Source organism: Leguminivora glycinivorella, chromosome 8 (genome assembly GCF_023078275.1).
Source record: "Leguminivora glycinivorella isolate SPB_JAAS2020 chromosome 8, LegGlyc_1.1, whole genome shotgun sequence".
Lineage (NCBI taxonomy): Eukaryota > Metazoa > Arthropoda > Insecta > Lepidoptera > Tortricidae > Leguminivora > Leguminivora glycinivorella.
In genome coordinates this window covers 2,090,081-2,116,416 of record NC_062978.1, presented here as the reverse complement: position 1 = coordinate 2,116,416, position 26,336 = coordinate 2,090,081, and the positions used below count along the sequence as shown (strand labels likewise).

Sequence of the window (26,336 nt, the reverse complement as noted above, 5' to 3'; positions counted from 1 at the left end):
TACATTAAAATTTAGAATAATAATTAAACTTTAAATTTTTGAATTAAATTAAGAGATCATAATACAATATTAAAAATAATTAGAATAATAATTGGATACATTACATAAATGTTTAAATGTCACAAAATTCTTTTACATCGTAGAATGCATTTTTGATTAACCATTTCTTCAATTCTTTATAAAAACAATTATCATTTTCTAAATTTTGAAAATCAATTGAATTTTTATCATTTTCTTAAAGGTCTGCAACGCAAAAGTGACTCCCCTGATGTTGCTTATGTCCATGGGCGGCGATGACTGCTTTCCATCAGGCGGCTCGTCTGATCGTTTGCTGCCTATTTCATAAAAAAAAAACAAGATCCTGGACACATTTACTAAGTAGGTAGTTAGTAACAAATTCGAATCCACCCCGTATTTATTAATATTCACGCAGGCACAGCAAGTTCAAAGTAACCGAGCGAAGGGTGTCTGCAGACTTTCAAATCTACCCTCAATTAATTCAACAGAGACCAAATAAATCAAACACTAGCACAAAGAGAGACTGAATATTTTTATTTGGAAATTGCAAATTGGCTGGTAATATTCATATCTCTCTGAATGATTTCGTTTGTAGATTCATCTCGTTGTTTATCTGAATTGATAATATTCTCGGAATCACATTATATGTAAACAATAGGTTTTAGGATATATAAATATAATTTTTAACATTTTTCGTAGAAGTCGCACGTGGGATAGGTAAGGGTTAAATTGTGGCGTAGGCGAGTGGCTGGCAACCTGTCACTGCAATGTCACAATTGCGTTTTCTTCAACCCTCCTACCCCATTAGGGGACACATGCGTGATTATATTGTATGTATGTATGTATATTTTAACATTTTACCTACATCCATCCACATCATAAGTTTTCTATAAATTCTACAATATGCTTAAGAGCGACAAACAAATGGCCTATAGGTACCTAATAAAAAAAATGTAGGTATCTGCAGCTAACCAATACTTTTAGAATTTTTTTTTTCAGAAGAAAGAATCATATTCGCCAGTCACATACTTAAAATAAAATAACTAATTACATTTCACAATTTATTTCACATTTCATTTTTTCAGGGCGGGCGGGTGGTCTAGTGATAATGACGTTAGCCGCGTAAGCTGAAGACCCGGGTTCGATTTCCGGCTCCGCCACCAGTGGGCCTTGTCGTTTTTTCTTTCGTGTATGATATCTATTTCAATTTACATTTCACTATCAACGCTACTAACTCCCCGTTTGTTCGCGCTCTAAAGTCTAAACAGTAAACATAACATTTAAGCTTCAATAGCGCACAGTGGTTTGAGACTTGAGACGCAGACCGTAAAGGCAAAAAATATTAAAAAAGTGTAAAAACGAGTTTTCCTAAACGAGTGCCAGATAATCCAATTTTAAAAGGTCGCCTATGCACATACATAATTAGAATACGACTGCAGAGCTTAACGTTTATATTAGTTTATCCCCCTTGCAACCGCAGAAGGGTTGGAAAATTTAAATTACAAATAAAAGTACTGAAAAATATAACGAGTGGGTAGTGCCTCAATAAAGACTTAATTAAACCTGATGGCTATAAAGTGACTTAATTTCTTTGCAAATAGCCCAGTCTTATTTCCACCCAAACTTAAACCATAAAGATAATAGTTATTTGTTATACAAGGGGGCAAAGTTGTATTTTAACGCCGAGTGTGGAATTGAAAAACGAGCAAGTGAAAGGATTCTATAGTTGAACCACGAGCGAAGCGAGTGGTTCGAGAATAGAATCCTGAACTTGCGAGTTTTTTAACACACGAGAAGTAAAATACATTTGCACCCGAGTGTAACACAAAACTTTTCCCCTCACTGTAGCGAGGAAACTACAACGCAAAAAATGCGTTTATCACTGCTTCCAACAGTTCCACAGGTGGTAAATCATCTTTATTACTAGTTTCACCTACTTTTAGTAATTTTAAAGCAGTTAATTTGACTTTATTCAAGGTCAAATTACTTTACCCACTAGTGGATAAAATGCGTTTTTCCACGCTGATATTGAAGGACAAAACACGTGTTTCTGAGCTAGTGAGGGGAAAAGATATTTTATTAAGCATTACCACATACAAGATGTTAACGATTACATATTGGTAAGTTTACATACTTAACCAAATTTAGTATGCAAAAGAGGTACTTAAGACAAAACTTACCTACAACTAAAAACAAAATTTTGAATGCTACTCTGTGTCAAAAAATTCATTAATTAGTAATTTCTTTAAATAATGTAAGATTCATTGTACGGAATCCAACAGGTATTTTATTATAAATTTTTACACTTAAAACTAGTAGCTGGGGAGTTTATTGAAAAACCTTAAATTTTTTGACCAAAGCATGAAACTTGGCACAGTTGTTCCTTATATCAAAATAAGCCGATTAAGATCGGGAGCCTTCGGGAGCCTCCCCCCTGGGGCCCGGGAGGGGGGGTCAAAGTTCCGCTTCACCCGGCTTGGTTTGAAAAATTCTAACTTACCCCGTTTAGTTAATAGGTCATGTTTGGTATCGTTTTCGAGTAAATCAATAACGTAGAATTCGTTTTCAGTACTAAAATTATCATTTAATGGTAAATAAAATAAAATAAATTAAAAAATTTGAAATTTTCATCCATGATTTACAAATTCAAGTCATCATAAATGACAAACTGTTTGCTTTTTCTATAAATAAAAAATATGACATGATAGCCTATTTAATATAGATTATAAAAAATATAACTTTTATCCACCTTTACTAACGTTAAGTTCCACAAAAAAATTACTTTAAGACGCGCGGCGTCGGTACGCCGCGAGCGTAATTTTAAAATGCCTTTATTTTAGAAACTCTATTAGACCCCGTTTAGCTATTAGGTCATGTTTGATATCGTTTTCGAGTAAATCAATAACGTAGAATTCATTTTTGGTACTAAAATTATAATTTAATGGTAAGTAAAATTAAAAAAAATTAAAAAATTTGAAATTTTCATCCATGATTTACAAATTCAAGTCATCATAAATGACAAACTGTTTGCTTTTTCTATAAATAAAAAATATGATAAGAAAGCCTATTTAATATAGATTACAAAAAATATAACTTTTATTCACCTTCACAAACGTTAAGTTCCACTAAAAAATTACTTTAAGACGCGCGGCGTCGGGACGCCGCGAGCGTAATTTTAAAATACCTCTATTTTAAAAACTCTATTAGACCCGGTTTAGCTATTAGGTCATGTTTGATATAGTTTTCGAGTAAATTAATAACAAAGAATTTATTTTTGGTACTACAATTATAATTTAATTGTAAATAAATTAAAAAAAAATCATCTATAATTTGCAAATTCAAGTCAACAAAAATGTCAACCGTTTGCTTTTTCTCTTATGTCACCAAACACCCAGACAAGTTTGGTGGAAACTTCCTTCACGAACTGCTTGGTGTCTGATGACCATGGTCCAAATGTTTCAAATGCAATTGCCGCAAATATGTAGTTGTTTTTTAAAAATGCATATTTGCGCGTTTAAACTGGGCGTTTTGCAGCAGCAGTCTCTGGTTTCTGGGCCGAGCGTTAGACGTTGGACGGAGCCAAGGTATCCACACAGGTCACGCCCCACGCCAAGGGTCGTCCCAGAAACCAAGGCAAAAGCAAGCAACCATCAGGCCGCTTTCCGTCTGCTGCTGACAAGCCGACAGGTTCGAGGGTTGTCGGCATGTTCGCTGTGCCGAGAGCCTTGCGGATTAAATCGTTAAGTGCAGTGTGTCACAAAATTCGGCCAGCAATAGACTGGCAGTGGAGTCCGTGGTGTCCTAATGCGTCGGCAGCAAGGGTGTGGTTGGCATGTCTTTAGCCCCAGTCTTAGACAAATGGCAGTATATGATGAAGTAAGGCAGCCTCGGAAGGAGGTATGATCTCCAAGTGTCGATCTTTTCTAGTAAAGAGGTTCTTCCGGCACTCATTCACTGTTGCGTAAGGACCCTTGATCTGAAACAATATGTGCATTGTCATTTTATTTAAACAGATTCTGCAACTATCAAATTACAACATTTTGGTGGACCACCTTCACTATTACACACTTACCTATCATACAAGATAATTACAAACTTTAGTAGAATCTGATTAGCCTATCTATGATATTGCTCCATCTCGTAATAGTTTGAAGCCTTGGGTGGCCATGTTTCTCCCTTGTTGATCGTTTCAAGCTGCGTTTATCGTACCTGTCCCATACTATGTCTAATCTAGAAACGTTTTCTTTTGGCTTTGAAGCTTAGCCAGGCCACTCAAGGTGTCAAACTATTACAAGATGGAGCAATATCAGAGGCAAATCAGATTCTACTAAAGTTTGTAATAATTTTCTATGATACGTAACGTAAGTGGGTGATACGTAACGTAACTGAAGGTTACGTGATCCACCAAAAAGTTGTAATTTGATAGTTGTAGACTCTAAAATGATAATGCACATATTGTTTCAGACCAAGTCGTTGCGCAACGGTGAATGAGTGGTCGAAGTACCTACCTCTTTAGGTACCAGAAAAGATCGACAATTGGAGAACATACCTCCTTCAGAGGCTGCCTTGGATCAGCATATACTGCGCAGTGTACCAGGGGCCCATTTCTCGAAGCTACAAGTTACAATTTACAAGTGGTTGTTAATGTCTAATATGACAAGTTGGAAAGAGACTTCCGCTTGTAACTTGTAACTTTCAGTTTTGAGAAATGGGACTCAGGGCGTTCTTGTTTGGAGTCAGGCGTTGGCGTTGGTGCCACACCAAAATTTGCCAAGTCCGTCTTCTTGGGGATGGAAGGAAGAAGGAGACGAATGGGTACCACACTGGTCAGACAACACTGAAGTGGCCAGTATATGCTTAGAAGTTACAAGATGTAAATGTAAATCAGGTTGCAAAAACCGATGCAACTGCATAAAGAGGGTAGAGCCTTTTTTATGCAGTTCCATATGTACCCAGCTATGTTTTTGTGAAGGGAATGTATAGTATGAGTATGAGTATGAGTAATCTGTCAATTAGGACACCACTGACTAAACTATAAGTGCTAACTTTTCAGTGTTGGATAACTCTATGGCAGTTCCGACTCAATTATAATAAGCTCATTATAATGGACTTTAGTTAACTATAATAATTTCAAAAATAGAACTTGATACAATTTCTATACTAATTTGCGATACCTGGCAAATTTTCCTGCATCTGAAACACATTTTTTTTATCTGTCGCGTTATCGGCCAATCAGAGACGGTTATTACAAACAATTGGTTGCTAGGTAATTCGATGTTGATACAACGGTGAACAACTCTATTGACATTAATTTTAACTTGCATGAATGGTGATATTTCCGTCCATTGATGATGAAGATGATGACTCGTAGAAAAAGTATTGTATACAATAGTGATATAATTAAGCTTTTCACTCTCGTACCGTACTACACATGGTACTCGACTGAAAAGTTTTGTATTATATCACGATTGTATAAAATACTGTTATATAAATTTCTTTCAGGATTCACTACAATGAATAAATAACAGGTACAGTCGGTCTTTAGATCGTGTGGTCCGACCCGAGTGTTGCCGTTGTCGACACGTCAATAATAATGAATCTTTTTCTATTTATGCATTAACACACCTCTGACACTGGCGATCAAATATATGAAAGAGGCGCGTTCCCCGCAGACAGTCTAAGCTCGCGTAGGTGAACGCGTACTATCCTTTGTGAATAGGCTTTAATATCATATTTTTATATTTTTAGAAAAAGCAAACCGTTTGACATTTATCGTGACTTGAATTTGCAACTCACAGAAAATTTTTATTTTTTATTTTTATTTCATTTAACATTAAATGGTCATTTTAGTACCAAAACTAAATTCTACGTTATTAATTTACTCGAAAACGATACTAAATATGACCTAATAGCTAAACGGGTTCTAATAGAGTTTTTTAAAATAAAGGTATGTTAAAATTACGCTCGCGGCGTCCCGACGCCGCGCGGCTTAAAGTTTTTTTTATGAAACTTAACGTTAGTAAAGGTGGGTAAAAGTTACATTATTCATAATCTATATTAAATAGGCTTTCATATCATATTTTTTATTTGTAGAAAAAGCAAACAGTTTGACATTTATGATGACTTGAATTTGTAAATCGTAGATGAAAATTTCAAACTTTTAATTTTTTTTTATTTTATTTACCATTAAATCATAATTTTAGTACCAAAAATGAATTCTACGTTATTGATTTACTCGAAAACGATACCAAACATGACCTATGAACTAAACGGGCTATGTTAGAATTTTTCAAAGCAAGCCGGGTGAAGCGGTACTTTGACCCCCCCTCCCGAGCCCCAGGGGGGAGGCTCCCGAAGGCTCCCGATCTTAATCGGCTTATTTTGATATAAGGAACAACTGTGCCAAGTTTCATGCTTTGGTCAAGAAAAAGAAGGTTTGGCCTCTTTTTGTCGATAAACGTCCCCACTATAGACAGCTTTTTTGGTGTTTTGCTAACCGAGAAGGAGCATCCGGTAGTAATTGGTCTGGGTCACAGCAAGAGCGAGGATGATTATTACATTTATTACACGCTTTTTCAAACATGGACTAGTCCAATACTCTGTCCATATTATCTACAATAGCTCCCAATGCCTGTTGAAACCGATTCACGGGTATCTATTCATGTACCTGTGAATGGGTTCCAGCAGGCGTTCTACATGACATCAAAGCTCTCCAAACGGCCTCTACGTGTTGGATCTAAATCACCACGCACGCCTTGTAAATGGCCGGGCTCGAAAGACCCGAGTTTCGGAGATACATATACAAATAATAATTATAATAAAATGAATAAATAATAATGTTATATGTATAATCGCAGGCTATATATATAAAAGTGTATAGTTATCGAACGAATGTATAAAATGTAAATAATAATGTGTATAGGTGTAATTACTTATGTACAATAATCTAATATGATATAAGTTATGACCTCTAACTTTCATTACCAATAAAGAATGTCTATATGTCTATGTCTATGTCTAATCTCGAAATTCGGTGGGTTTACCCGCAGACACCCAAGTTTTCTGAAGTTCACGCTTAAGTTAACACATTATGAGGACTTGGTGAATTAATTTCATATTTTGCGCTGTTGCGAAGTAGGTAAATAAGTAAGTATGAAGTAGAACAATTTTGGAAGAGTTTGAAAAGTCACGGCGAGGGATGTATTTGAGTAAATTTTAAAGACTTGGGATGAAATAATTTCTCATCAAAACCAGCCCCGATATTCGTATACTTACTTAATATTTTTATTAAATTTTACAATATTCTTCTTAAGATCTACTATTTAATATAGTAACTATCGTATAATGTCCATATCCAGGACGGAAATAGGGACTCTGTTTAAGGTACAGCGGAGCAAATCTCCGATATATAACCGGTGCGGTGGACACTCTATTTAATAATGCAAACATTGTAAAACATGGAAAAAATGGACGTTACATTTGCCCCCAGTAGAGATTTGCCCCGCTGTACCTAATATTATGAAGCGATCGTTCTTTACCGTCTTAACACGTGCTTCCACAATTTCATTTAGTGTAGGTTAGCTACGCTGAAGCGACGAGACGACACCGATTTCGCACGCCCCTGCGTCCCGTCACGGTCCAAGGCACGCTCCGCTCGACTGTGCATCTCTACCATATTGAAATAGCCCCTCGACCGGCCGGCCGTATGCCGTACCTTACCTACTCACCATAACGTCTTTGAAATACCTATATTTGACTTTCTCGCCTTACTGCACATCGGCAAATATGTCATATCAAGATTCCGATTCAATATTCACGTTCTCAACTGAGGAAAATAAAACTCACACTTAGATATTATATTATTTATACATTTTAACTAAGTTTACCCGTCACCAAACCCCCAAATTCAGTCACTCGTTGCGACTTATTAAAACTTCTCAATCGGAACCATAATTTAATGAGTATCTGGATTATTCTATTGAATTAGTTGCTTATAGACTAATGGAACGGAAATTTTATTTTAATGGCGTTTATAGTTGTAAACTAATCTATTGATTTTACTCGTTTCCGTACCCTGCCTTGGTATGTTATAGTATTGTGTGTCGTCATAACTAGCGTATCGTTGGCTGCTCGGTTTGTACTCCAGCTGTAAATAGTCTCCCTCCTCTTTTCTCAGTTGTCCTTTCTCTGATCCGTCGTATCTCGGATCTTCATATATGGTGATAGTTTGTTTCCTATGAGCTACAACTGGTGCGTTTCTGGGCACCTCTGCAGCGGCCACGGGCGCCGCTCTTGATTCGCCGTAACCATAGCCATAGCCGTATCCCCCATCATGGCGCAAGCCGCGACTGTCATAATATCCAGGGCCAGCGTAATCTCTGTCCCAGCCGTGGCCTCTGTCCCAATCTTGGCCTCTGTCCCACCCTTGGTCTCTGTCCCAACCCGGGTCCCTCCATCCCGGATCTCTGTTCCACCCCTCGTCGCGGTTCCAGGTCGGTCGCTCCCAACCTCTGCGTTCCTCTTGCCAGCCCCAACCGGGGTCCCGGTGTACAACTGGTTCGCGATATTCGTGATGATCGTGCACTTTTCCTCTATCATATTGGTCCCTGTCGTCGCGATATTTATTGTAATTGGAGTGGTCGTCTAGATAATACTTTTTGCCATAATCGTTGTGTCCCACGTTCTTATGACCGTTGTCCGCGTGTCGGTTGTAACCGCCGTGGTGATGGTTGTCACGGACGTATTCGTTGGCGTTGTTGTGGGACCCGTGGTAGGTGCGCCCGCCGTGATTATCGTGAGCGGCTAAGCGACTCTTGTAAGCTGCTTCATCACCTTCGTCGTTAAAGTCATCGAAAAACGTACTTTTGTTGGAAGACTCGTCCTTGTGATAGGAGTTTTGGAATCCCTGCTTTTGATGTCCCTTTTTATGGCCCCTTTTATATCCATTCGCGTGGCTATCCTCTGCTTTATCCTGTTTCGAAGTGTGGCCTTTATAAGCGTCACTTTCCAATGAAGACTTCGTGTCGTGATCCTTCTTGATATATTTGGCTTCGTCGCTGGCTTTAGAATACTGGTTTTTGTGGTCATCGCTGACACGGCTTTCTATTTGATGTACTTTTTCTCCGGATTGTTTATCATGTTTGATAGATTCGGCTCCCTCCTTGTGCGATATGTCCTTAAGATGTTCCTCTAAAGCATCTTTCAGCACTGATGGTGACGAACCACTTGTAAACGTAAATAGCACTGTTAAGGTTAAGATTAGGTAAATTCTATGAAGAATCATCTCATCACAGATTGGCGGATGTTGCTACTGATGCGGTGTGCGAGGTAGTGAGTAGGAGTCCCATTGCTTAAACAGTTTTATATCGGTGCTAATCGTGTGGTCGGTCTTCACGGTCAGTTAGGGCACAATGACAGGAACCACAGCATGGCGGGAACAATCGATCGCTGCCAAGTTCGGAGCGTCCGTGACATGGCATTTTTGAGTACTAGGAGCTATCGAGGTCAATAGAACCCAGTCGAGGGCGTTGACTATAAGGTCATTGATACAGCATTTTTAAAACTGACACCTACTTGTGATAATACAAACATGTATTTATTTAGACTTATATTGACCGGGATATAGACCGTGATTACCTTTTTGATTTTTGTCGAGCTCCCGATATTTCAACGCAGATGCATGCATCACGATCACGGAAAACTGACGAAGGCGGGTGGATGTCAAAGTTGCGTAGACAGCGCGCGATCTACCCTCCTTCGCGCGCGTCGGCTGCGTTCACTTTCAGCGTTACTGCTGGTCGCATTCACACTCGATGGTCTGTCCAAACACACTACACTCACAGTCTATATCACGTTGTAACGGATATAATATCCCGGTCAATATAAGTCTAATGAGAATAACCGTGAATCATTCAAAACTCTTATGTACTTATTTGAAAGTAGACTCACAAAAGAATGACACCGTCGTTGATGTGTGACACAATGCTACCGCTAGTGCTGTTGGCCGTTGAAACAGAAGAGTTCTTGAATGGCAACCACGGAGAGAGAAAGCAGACTGAAAGCTACTTTCTTGTGAAGACCAGTTCAGGACAAGTCGTCGTGCTGTGGAGTTTGTCCGGGCATCGCAGAGTAGCATCAGAAGCAGATAAATTTTAAGTTAAGGTAAAATACCCCTTGAACCCCTTCCTTTATTTTTATAACTATTCGTGACGCCGTTTCAACATGAAATAAATAACTTCAAGAATTTTTCAAGTGCACACTACAGGCACTAACAAATTAAAAACGGTTGAAATTTATGAGTAAGGTACAACGGGGCAAATCCTGACCGGGGACAAGTGTAACTGGTCCATTTTTTCCATGTTTTGCAATGTTTGCATTATTGAACAGTGTCCACCGGTTATATATGTTAGGCCGGTTATACATCATAGTGTAATAATGGAAAAAATGGAACAGTTACAATGGCCCTCCCAGTCGAGATTTGCCCCGCTGTACGTTATCTAAGTGTACTCAATTTGTCAATAACTTGATAACCGTGCAAATGTTACTAAATTAAATTGGTTTTATACATCCCTTTCCTCCTGTGAGTAGGTATCGTAGTAGTCGACTGTGTTCAATATGTTCCGGTCGATGGACTAGCAACCAGTTAGTCACAATTTTGTTAAACTCTTTGCACTGGATTTTGAGCAGTTTCATGTGCTCTGCCTACCCCCATTTAGAGATGCCGGCGCGAGAGTTTATATATGTAAAGAATCATGTTCTGCAGCAACAGAATTGCATGTTTTGTTTCATTACAAAATCAACTTTATTTCCCACATTGTGTAGGTTAAAATTACAATATCAGGTAAAGTATACTTGTGTTGCGTGGGCTACGGCTTTGTTTTAGTTTTTTTTTTAAGTTAAAACTGACTAAAGTGGCGCCCCCTACATTGCATAAATGCAGATCTATGCAATGTAGGGGGCGCCGGCTTTCTATCTATACAAAAAATAAGCAGTTATTTTTTGTATAAGTAGATAAACTTACACGGGACTTAGATAGGATAGGACAGATGTTTGACAAGCAGACAGGTCGCCTGATGGTAAGCGATGACTGCCGCCCATGGACACCCGAAACACATGAAGGGTTGGAACACAGCACAGCTAAACTGTGGAATGAATTGTCGCCTGCGGTATTTCCGGACCGATACGACCTTCAAATCTTCAAGAAAAGAGCGTACACCCATCTTAAAGGCCGGCAACGCACCTCCAACACCTCTGGTGTTTCGGGTGTCCATGGGCGGCGGTGATCGCTTACCATCAGGCGACCTGTCTGCTCGTTTGCCTCCTATCCCATAAAAAAAAAAAAACACGCTGCCGGCCTTTAAGATGGATGTACACTCTTTTCTTGAAGGTTTGAAGAATTAATTGTGTATGCAAATAGGTAAATAATAACAATAATTTTGAAATCAGTATCATTTATTTCACCCATATACAAAATACTATTGCGGTTCTAGTAACTTTTGCATCATAAAACTAGGCTAAAACTATTTGAATTAAATTAACAAAACCTGTATATGATAGGTAACAGAAAACCCACAGAACTTAATTTAGATAGAAGAAACAAATTCATATATTTGTATAGGGGCCGAGCGTGTCAAATTTTGTACTGAAGTTGATTCTTGCCTGTAATTTTAAATATGTCTCAGGCTCTTGATTGTTCATAATTTTTGTGTTGTTGCAATTGAATATCACGTAACGAGGCATTTTTTATGTTTTGGTTGACTTCAACTTAAATACAAAAATTTACGCCCGAAAACTGCAAGCTGCGAGTAAAGACGGACAACTCAGTGGATTTCACTGAGTTCATTTGACACGCTAAGTAGATACGTTTGCTTGATCTATGACATCTGTGAGAAAAACATACAACTTTATCAAGTAATTAAAATTAAGTAAAAAGCTACTGACGAATTGAGGAAGGTCTGTAGGACCTCCTATTTTGAAGTCAGTTAAAAATGCACATAGCACAACTTATACTCTAACATAAATATTATAGATAAGTATTTCGTCACTACTTTTAAAAAATCTCGTACAGTCGGCAGCAGAAGTTGCGTAGCGGGCAAGGTGTTGAAAATGAACTTGACCCGCTCTTATTGTCTTAAAAATAAGATCGTGTCAAGTTCATTTTGAACACCTTGCCCGCTATGCTACTTCTGCTGCTGACTGTATCTCACACTGCTCCTCAAAGTAAAAACGCAGTAAGTCTATGCATTCCAGACATACTTACTACAATATTCTTTTCATTGACAGAAGAAGATACAAGATTTTTTTTAAAGTAATGACGATTTGTGTCGTTTTCAATCAAAAGGTACTCTTAGCCGGGTGGACACAGAACGAGGCACGTCGCGAAGCAACTTCCTCGCGCGGCAAACGTGCTATGTAGACGTGTCTCGCCTGAGACAGTGCGTTCGTTTTGCACGCAACTTCGACCGAGGCACGTGGGCCATTTTTTTTTCAAGGTTTTCCACCCCACTTTTTATGTAACATGAGTATTTTTACGCGATTCCTCATCAGAATCGTGAGGTCTTTCGATACTGATATAGGAGAAAAAAATATCCCAAGATTTCCATACATTTTTCAGACCTTCCGTTCCGTTACCGCCATATAAAGTGTATGAAAAAATGGTAACGGAATGAGAAAAAACCTTGGGACACTTTTTTTCTCCTATTAGGATTGAAATAGCTCGCTATTCTGAGTGGGAAAAAATCCAAATCCAAAAAAATAGTAGGGTGGACAAGTTTGAAAAAAATGACCCACGTCTACTTTGGACATTTGCCTGTGTGGACCCGGATAAGGCGTTATTTCCATAACAACTTCAATGTGAAATCGATTTTATCGACAACCGACTTGGTACCTTTTGATTGAAAACGTCACATTGTAAATGCTTTTGAGAGCAAGATAAATGATACGCGTTCATTTATAGTGTAGTCAAAGCTAAGTTCGCAACATTTTGATAATGTAGTCTTAATTTCATGTACGTTTTACGTTTAATACGAGAACACATGCCCAGTCTATACTATGGAAAAATCGCAACCAACATAGCTGGCTATGACTCAAATGTTTTTATACATATATACTGTCGGACGACAATTGTGGTAAAACAGGCCACACGTATTTTCATACTTTTCATATCAAAAACGGCAATAGAAAATAAAGACGTCTATAGACGTTGGTTTCTGCGAACGTGTGAATAATAAAGAATGAAAACTAAAAACATTTAAGAACATAATAAATTGTTAAAACATAGGTACTACAAGTACAGATGCCCTAGCGGAATGGCATTTCTGCGACGCGAAACGAAAACGAAACGCCGCGAAATGTATGCCTCTGTCGAGCCAATACGCAAGAGCGATAGAGATAGATATCTACTAGCGTTTCGTTTCATGAGCGTTTGTGCCATTCGGCTACGCATCCAGTTCTCAAGAAAATTTCACGCTGTGTTATCATATGCATTACTCAAAATGAGCATTACAAGCGATTTGAATAAGTGCATTAGGGTAATTTCGAATGACAGAAATGTTCGGGTAATTTCGAAAGGGGAATCTTGATATGATGGAAATATTGGTGATTTTTATGCGACTTTAGAAATTACCCTAATGCACCCTAATGCACCTATGCAATGCAATACGAAGTTTTACAATGTTTTAACGTTTCAAGATATCACAGACAAATAATTAAATTTTCTTTTTGGTGACCTCGTAAGCATTAGCTTGACATATTTGGAACTTAATCGCGGTTTCTGGTATAAGGACGAATGTTGAGACATTGACCACACTGTATGGATTATGCTAACTAATTTTGAAACTGATTCTCAACAGATCCGAATCCAATCCGAAACCGAAGAATGACGGAAGAAATCGGACGATGGAGTTCTACGAATTCTGATGAGACAGGCCGATAGTTCACTATCATATAAATATGATCATAGGCTGCTGGTAAATTATGTATTTTTTTGAACTGTGATTTATTTATTTTAATTGTACTGTTATTTTAATCGTACCATATGTTGTCTGCAATAAACGGATTTATTGTTATTATTATAGGAAACATGCCCTCCTTTTTCTTCACGTCGGACAAAAAGGAAGGCATACAGACCTATATACATAGCCAATCACCAAATTTATGCAGCCAGATTAAGACATAGAGTTAAAATTTGTATGAAATTATTTTGCCCCCTTGTGGATAAAATACAATTTTGCTATCTGTTTTCGAATAGCAAAGAAAGCCTTTGCCAGTTGGTGTGGTGAAAAATTATTTATTCCCATTAACAGCCGTGTTGAGCGCAGCTATCCTAACCGTAAGCTCGTCCACCAGCTTGTCTTTCGGGACCTCGTTTTCCTCTCTCGTCGTGATGTTGCGTATCTTGACGACTCCCCGTTTGAGCTCGTCATCTCCTAGTACCACGGCTAATATATATATATATATAGTCCTCCACATCGATTTCGATGACGGCGACCTCAGCAGTCAAGATTTTTCCCTCTTGTGAGCTCTTATGTGGCTAGCCAGGCCAAACTTGCTCTTAAAAATTCGATCACACTCACGGCAGTACAGTTGACCAGCCGTGTTGTATGTATACACGTAGGAGGGCTTAGGTCTTTCCTTACGTAATTGGAGCACTTTAAGACACGATAACACCCTGGCTTCGGAAATACCGTCGCGCATTGCTAACGCCGCTGCCAACTTCGGGCGTCTCAGTGATCGTGTCTGGAGATCCCATGACATCAAGCTTGAGACCACGGCTAATGGGATGCCGGTTACGCAATGTTGCTGGTTCAGCATTTACACTAGCATTATTATTAATACACTGGTTATTGACAGTATTAATAGTGGCATACATCCTCAAGGTCAACCAGATACTATCCTGCGAGAGAGTGAGAAAGAGTTATATGTTTCTCGCTCTCACGTGAAAAAATGCCAAAGTTGCCGTACGGACTCCGCTCGTTTGTTAGCTACTTATAAAATATGAAGAAAAAGAATAAAATATGAAGAAGAAGAAAAAGATGGCAACCCCGGCTGTCAAACGATAAGCAGCTGATTTTGCTAGGTCCCTTTAAAATAATTATTTTTTAAGGATATTTTGTGTAATAATTACTATTTTAAGTGTAAACTAAGTAGATTTAACATTAAGTTTTGTATAAATATAATAAGTGAAGTGTTTTAGTGACGTTTACCAGTGTCTTTGATGTATCAGGTTTGTAGCCGTTATAGGTTATAAATTTGAAATATCTGTTCGCCTTTGTACACTTTCTAGGTCGTATTGTCACTAGTTATTGTTAATTGTGTTTTTCAATTCAGTGTTAACGTGTGTACAAGGCTAGAACAAGTGTAGACATAGTTAAGCGTCATTATTTCATGTAAGTACCTACCTGCAACCGCTGAGCTTGAGTAAGCAATTTCTTGCTTTGTTTTAGTGTTTAGTACATTAAAAACCCATCTACAATGCAAACACGCAGAGCAGCTGCAGCAGCCGCAGCAGCGGCTCTCCAGCAGGAGCCTGAAAAGTGTGATAAGCTCCAACTTACCTTGCTGGAATTAAAACAATCCAAGGAATTTAGTGCTCAATTGCTCAGTGAAAGAGAAGACAGTGAGAAAGAGCTATTATTAGTAATTGATAGGAACGATAAGTTGAAAAAGGAACTGTGTACATTAGAGAGTGATTACAATAATGTAAATTCAGAGCGGGCCCGGCTTCAGGAGACGGTTGACAGGTTTATGGAGTGCAATGCTGCATATGAACAGGCCCTGAAAGACATCGACTCATTGGAGAGAGCACTGCACGACGCCCACGAACAAATCTACGAGCTACGGGAGGCCCAAAACCAAGCAGCTGCGGCACACACTCAGACCTTGTTCGAGGAACTGGTCCGGCCTGACTCCCAGTTGGTTACCGCAGCAATTGAAATCCCTTTGGTCACTACAGATTTAGCCAATGATACCACCACACCAAGGTTAGTAAATTGCAGCGGAAACAAACTAAAGAAATATATTAAATTGAATAAAGTCATTAGAAAAAAAGAAAAACTGTCAAAAATAAATAAATTGTTTTTAAAAAATTAAAATATTGTAAAGTTAATATAGGCTTAGTGGATAAGTTGGATTTGTATTCTGCTCAGTTAGAAAATAGTAAATTACAGTATGAAACTGACACACAGGCATTAAAATCAAAAATTCAGACTTTGGAGGATTCAATAAAATCTTTGGAAGGCATAAATGAAAGTTCAAAAAAAGTTATTAATGAATATTCTTTGGCTATGGATGACTTAATATCCCAGATAAAGCATAATTCAGACCGCTTTGAGTCATTGACCAATGCCCAGTCATGTGCATGTAAGCAGGTGACCGGGGATTTGTCAACCAGCACACTCTACCCAAGCCTGTATGACAGTTTACAACAACAGCATATAAGTGGTAGTAGCTCTTTCGACACTTCTCTAAAATGTATACCTAAGCCTAATGTTATTATGTACTGTGATGAAATTGGAAGCGATATGAGCTCATTTCTAAACTTTTACTTAAAGGGACTTAGTACAATCAACCATTGTTTGCCTCATAGTAGTTTTGAAAATATTTTAAAACAAATTTTAAATGACAGTGATATTCATTCTCAGACGACACTGCTTATCTTTATGGGAAATAGGGGCAATGTGAACAAAAATAATTTGGTCAAATACTTTGAACAGTTAAACTCAATGGCAGTGCATAAAATTATTTTTTTCACATTCCCCTACTGTTCCCAAATGTCAGAGGCAGAAAATAACACTAGACATAAGTTAAATATAGCTTTATATAATCTTTGTACATATAGTAGTAAGGTTAGCATAATTGACACTAACAAATTTGTTAGTAAATACCATATGCCTATGGTATTTTTGACTAAAGGTAATTGTTACCTTTCAAATTATTACAAAAGACAAATAGCATTATCGCTATCCTATTTACTTGACATTTCTGCCAAAAATTTGGCAGACAATTCTGCTCCTATTGAGCAGCAAAGTATGAACTTGGAATTGGTTCCAGTCATAACCAATGATTTAAACTAGCTTTTAAGACAAAAGATTCTGTCTCTGGCAATCTAGACTTAAGTAAATATAAGGAAAAAAACTGTAAGCAAGGGAAGTATATCCACCTGGTGCATCAAAATATTCAATGTATTAGAGGTAAAGATTTACAAATTGAACTTTTTATGAAGGATTTTTATATAGATATTTTATGTATTACTGAACACTGGTTAAAAAATAATGAATTAATGCCTCAATTTATTAATCACCAGGTAGGAAGTTCGTTCACCAGGCATAGTTCCATACATGGTGGGTCGTTAATTATAATAAATAATCAGTTAAAATTTAAGGAACGCAAGGATATTGTGTCCATGTCTGTTGAACGGACTATAGAACTAAGTGCAGTAGAATTGGAGCAATTTATTGTTGTGTGCGTGTATAGGCCGCCATTAAGTAATTTTGAATTATTTGAAAGCATAATGGAATCTGTGCTACTGAAAATATCGCCTTCCAGCAAGAAATTACTTATTTGCGGCGACTTTAATGTAAATATTTTAGAAAATTCGACATTAAGTTGTAGGCTGTTGAATTTTTTCAAATCATGTAATCTGAACCACATTTTTATGGAGCCTACTAGAGTGACTGCTACTAGTGCAACCTGTATAGATAATATTTTCACAGATATTTTTCCTATTACAAAAAATGTAATCAGCAATTTAGAGTCCGACCATTTAGGTCAATTAATGGTATTTGAAGCTGCTAGGAAAAATACCTTGAAAAAACAGATAACTTTTGTACCAGTAACCTCGGACCGCGTGGAAAGAATGAAACAGAGTTTAGTTCAGGCGCTACCCGTTCTGTCTCCAAACATGAGTCCTAATGATATGTATAATTCATTCTTTCACACATATATGGAAAATTATAATACGATATTTACAACAAAAACGGTCACGGTTAGTGATGCATCAGTTTTTAGTGAGTGGGCAACTGCAGAGTTACATCAACGAAGACGTGCATTGTATGCCTTGTATGAGGAACGGCGGTTTAATACGAGTGATGAATTTAAAGAACATGTCAAACAATTTTCGAAACAGTTTAAATTAGATTGTCATACCGCTAAACGTAATTATTTAAGCAAGAAAATTAAAAGTAGTTCCGATATAATTAAAGCAACGTGGAAAGTAATTAACGTGGAGACTGGTCGATCAAAGCAAAGAACAAATGAACTGAAATTAAAAATTGATGGCAAAATTGTAGATTCCAATTTAGAAGTAGCAACAGAATTTGAAAAGTTCTTCACTGATATACCAGTTTCCACAACTAGGCACTTAAATTCATCACCTGCATCTGCCGTTACATTGTTAGAAGATAATGTCACAGAATGTAGTAGAGACCTTGTATTTGAACATGTTAGTACCTCAGATATAATTAAGGCATTTCAATCAATTAATGTTAAAAAACTTGTGACCTTTGGGGAGTCTCTGTCCATGGTGTTAAATCTTTAATAGAAATTGTAGCGCCTGACTTGGTAGTTATCTTTAATAACAGTGTTGATTGTGGTGAGTTTCCTGATCTTATGAAACACAGTAAAGTCATTCCATTATTTAAATCTGGTAGCACATCCGACCCCACTAATTTTAGACCGATATCAGTGTTACCGACATTCAGCAAAATTTTTGAAAAGTTAGTGTTATTTCAGCTATTGCAACATTTTAACATCAATAATCTAATGCACAATAAACAATTTGGTTTTACACGGGGTCGCTCAACAACCGACGCTGGTGTTGAGCTAATCAAACAGATTTTCGATGCCTGGGAGGAGTCACAGGATGCCTTGGGTATCTTCTGTGATTTATCTAAGGCTTTCGATTGCGTCTGTCATGAAACACTGATCAGGAAATTGCACTACTATGGAGTGAGAGGATCGGCACTGAATTTAGTCAAATCTTACTTACACGATAGAATACAAAGGGTCGACGTGAATGGACAGCGCTCACCGGGGTCACTAGTCTCTATGGGTGTACCGCAGGGATCAATATTGGGGCCTTTCCTGTTCCTTATCTACATTAATGACCTGCCATATCTTGTAAAGACCCACCATGATATAGTATTGTTTGCAGATGATACTTCCCTTATTTTCAAAGTCAAACGTCAGCAACAAACTTGTGAAAATGTAAACAATGCTATTTCCGAAGTAGTTAATTGGTTTAGTGTTAATAACTTATTGTTAAATGAGAAAAAGACTAAATGTATTAAGTTTGTAACGAGTAATGCTAAAAATGAACAAGCAAGTGTCGTTGTGAAGGATGAGGAATTGGAACTGGTAGATAGTACAGTTTTTCTTGGCATAACTTTAGATTCTAAACTTCAGTGGGGTCCCCATATTGCTACCCTCTCGAATAGACTGAGCTCTGCAGCATTTGCAGTGAGCAAGATCCGTCAGTTAACAGACGTGGAAACAGCTCGATTAGTTTATTTTAGTTACTTTCACAGCATTATGTCATATGGTATTTTACTATGGGGCAGTGCTTCAGAGATAAATACCATATTTGTTCTGCAGAAGAGGGCTATTCGAGCAATATACAAAATGAACCATAGAGACTCACTTAGAGATAAGTTTAAGGACATTAATATAATGACAGTGCATTGTCAATATATTTATGAGAATATTATGTATGTACATAAAAACATTTGTAAATTTAAGAAAAACTGTGATGTACATAATATAAACACTAGAAATAAGCATAAGCTTGCAGTGCCCTTCACTCGGCTCCATAAAATTAAAAAATCATTCATGGGTAATTGTGTAAGATTTTATAACAAACTTCCTAATGCCATCACTGAACTGTCTTTTAATCGATTTAAACATTATGTAAAGCGTATACTGATCTCTAAAGCCTACTATAGCACACAAGACTACATGAATGATGAAACACTGTGGGATACAAGTATTGCTGAAAACCATTAATTATATAGCTTATTAATGATGATATTGATAATTCAATGTATTTTTACACAATTTTTTTGACATTTAGAATTTATTCTAGAAGTTTTTATACTAGTATTTTTTTATACAATTTAGATTGATATCATTTTATTAAATCAATGTAGTTTTAAAACAATATTGTTTATTGCACCAATAAATTGCTCTGATATTTAGAATAAGATGAATATTGTACACTGTTGACAATTTAAAAGTGCTTATTGTAAGCCTATTTGAATAAAGAATATTTTGATTGATTGATATGACATTGACATATGTCAATGCGACATTCGGCCATCTTTATTTTTCTTCTAGTATAAATAAATCTCATTTTAAAAGCCCAGTTAAATCTCAGAATCGATTCTAAATCACACTAGCATGCCACTGGCCGAATGTCACATTAACATGTGTCAATGTGACATTCGGCCATTTTTTTTTTTCATTATAATGAGAATCAATTCCAAAAGACCAAACAAAATATATTATTAATTTATTTATTATTTATTCCCATTAACGGCCGTGTTGAGCGCAGCTATCCTAACCGTGAGCTCGTCCACCAGCTTGTCTCTCGGGACCTCGTTTTCCTCTCTCGTCGCGATGTTGCGTATCTTGACGACTCCCCGTTTGAGTTCGTCGTCTCCTAAGACCACGGCTAATGGGATGCCGGATTCTTCACAATGTTGGAGCTGGTTCAGCATTTTTGGGTTCTTCTTGTATGATTGCTCAGTCTGAAAATAAACAGAAATTGTATCAATGACCTTTCACTACTTGACATTTGACATCGACGTGCCGATTTATTTTTTCATTTTTTTTTTCAAAGTACTGAATAGAAAACTAAAATACAAAAAAATACGAAATCAAGACAAAGGCGAACCTTAGAATTGGTTGAAATCCTCTTCAAAGATATATTTTTCAAATGTGTATCCGCTTCATAATGTAATGAATTACATATTTAAGTTATAAAAATAGATATAATTTTCTTGGTTATCGTTTTCATTTATCTTTACTGTAAAAAGTCAATTAAAATATAATAAAGATATTTTGTTACTGTAATTTGTCTCACTGAGTTATGCCATTTTTTAACACCATCAAACGTTTAATAATAAAACATTGAGTACAAAACTTAATAACATAATCCCATTTAAAATTTATAAAACGAAATAAGTAATTATTAATATACAGTCACACCTCGGACGCTTGCGATCAAATATATGAAAGAGGCGCGTTCCTACGCACACAGTCTAAAGCTCGTGTAGCTGAACGCGTACCATGCTTGTATGAATGATACAAGTCGACTGTTCACGTTTTTGACAGGCGATAACTGTGAGGTAACCGAGAGCGGGTGGGCGGCACTTTCAGAAGGGAGCGGGAGTGGCCACACTGTACGGTAGTACTCTTTATTATACTGTGCTATATATAGATCGCGTAAACAGTTAAAAAACATAATAATAGTATGTCTTAGGCACTGGTCCCACCGCGAGGTAGTAAGCTATGAGCTATCGGCTACAAAAACGAACAAAAGATAATCACTCCCGTGTAAATAAAAGAGACACGGCGATGTTTATAGCTGCTCGCCCAACGGTGAGCTATCAATATCGCCGTGTCTCTTTTATTTGCACGGGATTGCTTATCTTTTGTTCGTTTTTATAGCCGATAGCTCATAGCTTAGCTTGAGGTGGAGCCAGTGCCTTACCTTGCTTTGCCCCACAGTTCCACACAAATCTTTATGCGTTCACCATGGATCGTTTTCTGCGCAGAGGCCACTCCTTCCAACCAGTTAGTGGTTGTACACACTATAGATCGCGTAAACAGTTAACATAATAGTATGTCTTACCTTAATGCCGGCGCTCCACAGCTCCGCGCATATCTTCATGCGCTCGTCGAGGAAGTTCTTCTGCGCAGAGGCCACGTACACCTGCACGTCGGTGGTGCGCACGCGCAGCGCGCCCGCCGCCGCGCGCGCCTCCAGCACCGAGAACACGCGCTCCACGCCGATACTCACGCCCACGCACGGGACCTAAACGATAACAATAGTAGACCGTCAACAAAAGCCAATAAAAAACCGGCCAAGAGCGTGTCGGGCCACGCTCAGTGTAGGGTTCCGTAGTTTTCCGTATTTTTCTCAAAAACTACTCAACCTATCAAGTTCAAAACAATTTTCCTAGAAAGTCTTTTTGTAGTTTTACTTTTGTGATTTTTTTCATATTTTTTAAACATATCGTTCAAAAGTTAGAGGCGGGGGGGCACACTTTTTTTTCCTTTAGGAGCGATTCTTTCCGAAAATATAAATATTAACAAAAAACGATTTTAGTAAACCCTTATTGATTTTTAAATACCTATCCAACAATATATCACACGTTGGGGTTGGAATGAAAAAAAAAATCAGTCCCCACTTTACCTGTAGGGGGGTACCCTAACAAAACATTTTTTTCCACTTTTTATTTTACCACTTTGTCGGAGTGAATGACATGCATATTGGTACCAAATTTCAGCTTTCTAGTGCTAACGGTTACTGAGATTATCCGCGGACGGACGGACGGACAGACAGACATGGCGAAACTATAACTACACGGCGGAACGGACTACGGATTCTGCAAATAATTGTATTTAAAATGTATGTGACATATAATATGAACTATTATGAATAAATATATGAATATGAATATGAATATGAACCCTAAAAAAGTGCGTGGAGTGCAACTGTGTTTTGTGTTAAAAGTTCAAACAAACACAAAAAGTACACGCCGTGCCGGGAATCGAACCAGGGGGCCGATTTTTGAATCCCGGCCATTCGATTTCGTGAAATTCGTTCAATAATATCTCCACTACTAGCGATTTAAATTCTACTAGCAGAATCGAAAACGAGTGGTCATTACTAGTTTTAAAATCACTAGCCGTCCTTTTTCAAAAATAGCATTACGTCGTTTCCCACAGACTTTCGAACGGCGAATTCGTGCGTTCGAAATTCAAAAATCGATCCCCTGGTACAAATATTAATATTAGCACCATTTAAACGGGCATTTTGCCATGGTGCTTACGAGTAATTCCGGGATACGCTTTTTTTATAGATATCTGAATCTGAATCTTTTATTTACACGGAAGCGACTATCTTTTGTTCGTTTTTATAGCCGATAGCTCATAGGCACTGGTCCCACCGCGAGCTAGTAAGCTATGAGCTATCGGCTATAAAAACGAACAAAAGATAATCACTCCCGTGCAAATAAAAGAGACACGGCGACGTTTATAGTTACTCGTCTAGCGGTGAGCTATTAAAATCGCCGTGTCTCTTTTATTTTAGACAATTATTTATTGAACAAAAGAAATCATTAAAAAATACATACGTTTAGATCCACAGCGCAGGCTTCGTCATATAACAGAGTGTTCATCCACCTAAGGTTTCGTCAAAATAAAACTCTTTTATTTGCACGGGACGGGCGTGCTTATTTTTTGTTCGTTTTTATAGCCGATAGCTCATAGCTTACTAGCTCGCGGTGGGACCAGTGCCTTAGTTATTTTATACGGAGTTATATTATTGTATATCGTCACTACTTTTAAAAAAACTTGTATCTTCGTCTGTCAATGAAAAGAAAACTGTAGTAAGTATGTATGGAATGCATTTAGACTTACTGCGTTTTAACTTTGAGAAGCAGCGTGAGATACGAGATTTTTTCAAAGTAGTGACGATATTGGATTCGTTAACATACCTGTTTATTTTTGGAGTCTAACATGCCCACTAGGTTGTCGTACCTACCGCCACCAGCTATAGATCCGACGGTTTGCTCCTCATTGCCTACTTTGATTGGTTCTGAAAATATAAATAATGGTTTTTAAAATATGAAAGTTTAAAGATTCTGATCTATGATCGCTGAGCTATGGCAACACTGTGACAAGTGACATCGCAATTCTCATATCTAAAGAAAATATATAGAAATTGGCGGAAAAGTGAAAGTTTACGCAAAAATTGAACGAAGATCTAAAATCGGGACTCACATTCCATAAAGTTATAACCGAAATTTAACACAAAAACTGTTTTTCGTGCCAAAAACATCTAAGTGTCAACCTAACCTCAAAATCGTGACAAAGGACAAAGGAGATGATGAACGAAGCACAAATGGAGGAAATGATGAAAAGGCTAATGAAGTCTCAGACGGAGGAAATTACGCAAAAGCTAACAAATATACTGGAAGAAAGCTTCGGCAGCCGAATCACCGTGCTAGAAACGGAAAACAAAACTCACCGGGAAACAGTCGAAAACCTTCAAAAACAAGTGCAATCTTTGACAAGACAAACAAAAGAAAAAAATATCATAGTATTTAATGTGCCAGAAGAAAAAGGAGAGTTCATCACTGCGAAAGTCACAAAACTTCTTCAAGATAGTGGGGAGATGAGCATCGGGGAAACAGATATTGATTATGCAAGGAGACTTGGAAAGTTTACACCGAACAAGAATAGACCGATCCTAGCCAGATTTGTGCGCAAAGAACTGAAATTTAAAGCTTTTAAACTTATCAAGTATCTAAAATCAAAAAATATATACATAAGTGAAGACTACACAAAGGAAGTTCTAGAGATTCGCAAAAACTTAATTCCCCTTCTCAAAAAGGAACAAGCAAATGGAAATAAAGCTTATATCAAATACGACAAATTAGTAGTAATTCCAAGCACAAACAAGCGAACACGCTCGGAATCACCCCCCTCGGACAAAGAAGCAAATGCATGTGCTGGGAAACAAACACCATCCTCTAAGGTTGTAAAAACCAATGCCTTCCAAGTAATGAGGCATAGAGCACAAATAAACAGCACAAAAAACTAAATGTCATAGGCCACAGTTCAACTCCTCTTTATACTATCAAACAGCAAGTAAACAACAACAATCAACTCCCCAAGCCGGTTGGTCCCCGTGGGGAGAAAGACCAAAACCCCCTAACACTATATAAAGAAAACCAAGCAAAACAGTATACCAGTAATGACAACATTCTACATGTGTGTACATTAAATACTAGAACACTCCGAACTCCTGAAAATCTAAACGAGCTAGAACTGGCATTATCAAACATAAAATGGGACATTGTGGGCCTCAGTGAAGTCAGACGACTAGGAGAAAATATAGAGGATCATGGAAGCTTCCTTATGTACTATAAAGGAGAAACACCCGGCCAATATGGCACAGGATTTTTAATAAAACCAGAACTAAAACACTACATAGAAGAATTTATTGGAATATCGGAACGTATAGCAATACTCAACATAAAACTGCCACATGGAGAACAAAAAGAATCATGGTCCATTATACAAGTCTATTCACCGACCGAACTATCCAGCAAGTTAGAAATAGAATCCTTCTACTCTTTGCTAACCGACGCAATCAAAACTCACGGACACAAGAACTTAGTAGTGATGGGTGACTTCAACGCAAGAATTGGGAGCAGAGGCATAGGAGAAGAGCTAATAATGGGCCCACACTGTTCTGGCAAGCGCACACGAAACGGTGGAAAACTTATCCAACTAGCTTATGAAAACAACTTGAAAATACTCAACAGCATATACAAACAAAGAGATAACAACAGATGGACGTGGATATCCCCAAATGGTCAACACAAGAACGAGATCGACTACATTCTCACGAACAAAACAAAAATGTTTCATGACTGTCGAGTAATAAATAAATTAAACTTTAATACCAACCATAGGATGATAAGGGCCAAACTTCATTTTACAACTTCCAAAAAAGACAGACCCTTCATGTTGAAACCAATTACCACACTTATAGAAAACAGCGAAAACTTAAAAGAAAACCTTGAAAATTTTGCAAGATTAACAGAACACCTAGATACCCAAAATAAATATGACAAATTTGAGGAACTCTTACACACAAAGGAAAGCAACAAACCTAAAATAAAATGTAACTCAGCGAAATGGCTTACAAGGGAAACAAGGGAACTATTAAAAACTAGGGCTGAACTAATATCTCTACATGGAAAAACGAAACAAGACAGACAAAATATCACTAAAATCAGTAACGAAATAAAGCTAAACATGAGAAAAGACAGACAAAGACACAGGCTGGCACTTTTGGAAAATTGCATTCAAAGAACAGGCGGGACTAAAAAAGCGAAAAAACAGTTATTGGAAAAAATAGACTGGATACCCAATATCTCAGATAAAACAGGAAAATGCAAAACCAGTCGTCCAGAGATTATCTCTATAGCGACCACTTTCTTCAGAGATCTATACACAAAGAAGGATAACAATCACCCGACAGACACAACAGGTGAAAGCGTGGTTCCAAACATATTACCTGCAGA

General features: G+C 37.6%; 1 protein-coding gene and 1 long non-coding RNA gene across 5 annotated transcripts in view; one reads left to right on the top strand and one right to left on the bottom strand.

Annotated features, from left to right (window-relative positions):
* Window positions 1-13,119: 13,119 nt before the first annotated feature.
* Window positions 13,120-26,336, bottom strand: part of LOC125229039 (histidine--tRNA ligase, cytoplasmic) — a 30,456-nt gene continuing 17,239 nt past the window's right edge. For all 4 annotated transcript variants that reach the window (XM_048133804.1, XM_048133808.1, XM_048133806.1 and 1 more), the window contains 4 exons: window positions 23,736-23,836; window positions 21,866-22,048; window positions 20,533-20,759; window positions 13,120-14,305 (listed from right to left, as the gene is read on the bottom strand). In XM_048133804.1, the coding sequence (XP_047989761.1) occupies window positions 14,302-14,305; window positions 20,533-20,759; window positions 21,866-22,048; window positions 23,736-23,836 (515 nt within the window). In that variant the 3' untranslated portion in view covers window positions 13,120-14,301. The remainder of the gene's footprint in view (window positions 14,306-20,532; window positions 20,760-21,865; window positions 22,049-23,735; window positions 23,837-26,336) is intronic.
* On the top strand, window positions 14,299-20,742 carry LOC125229040. The gene is made up of 3 exons (XR_007177362.1): window positions 14,299-14,447; window positions 18,058-18,059; window positions 20,677-20,742. It is a non-coding gene; the product is annotated as an uncharacterized LOC125229040 (long non-coding RNA).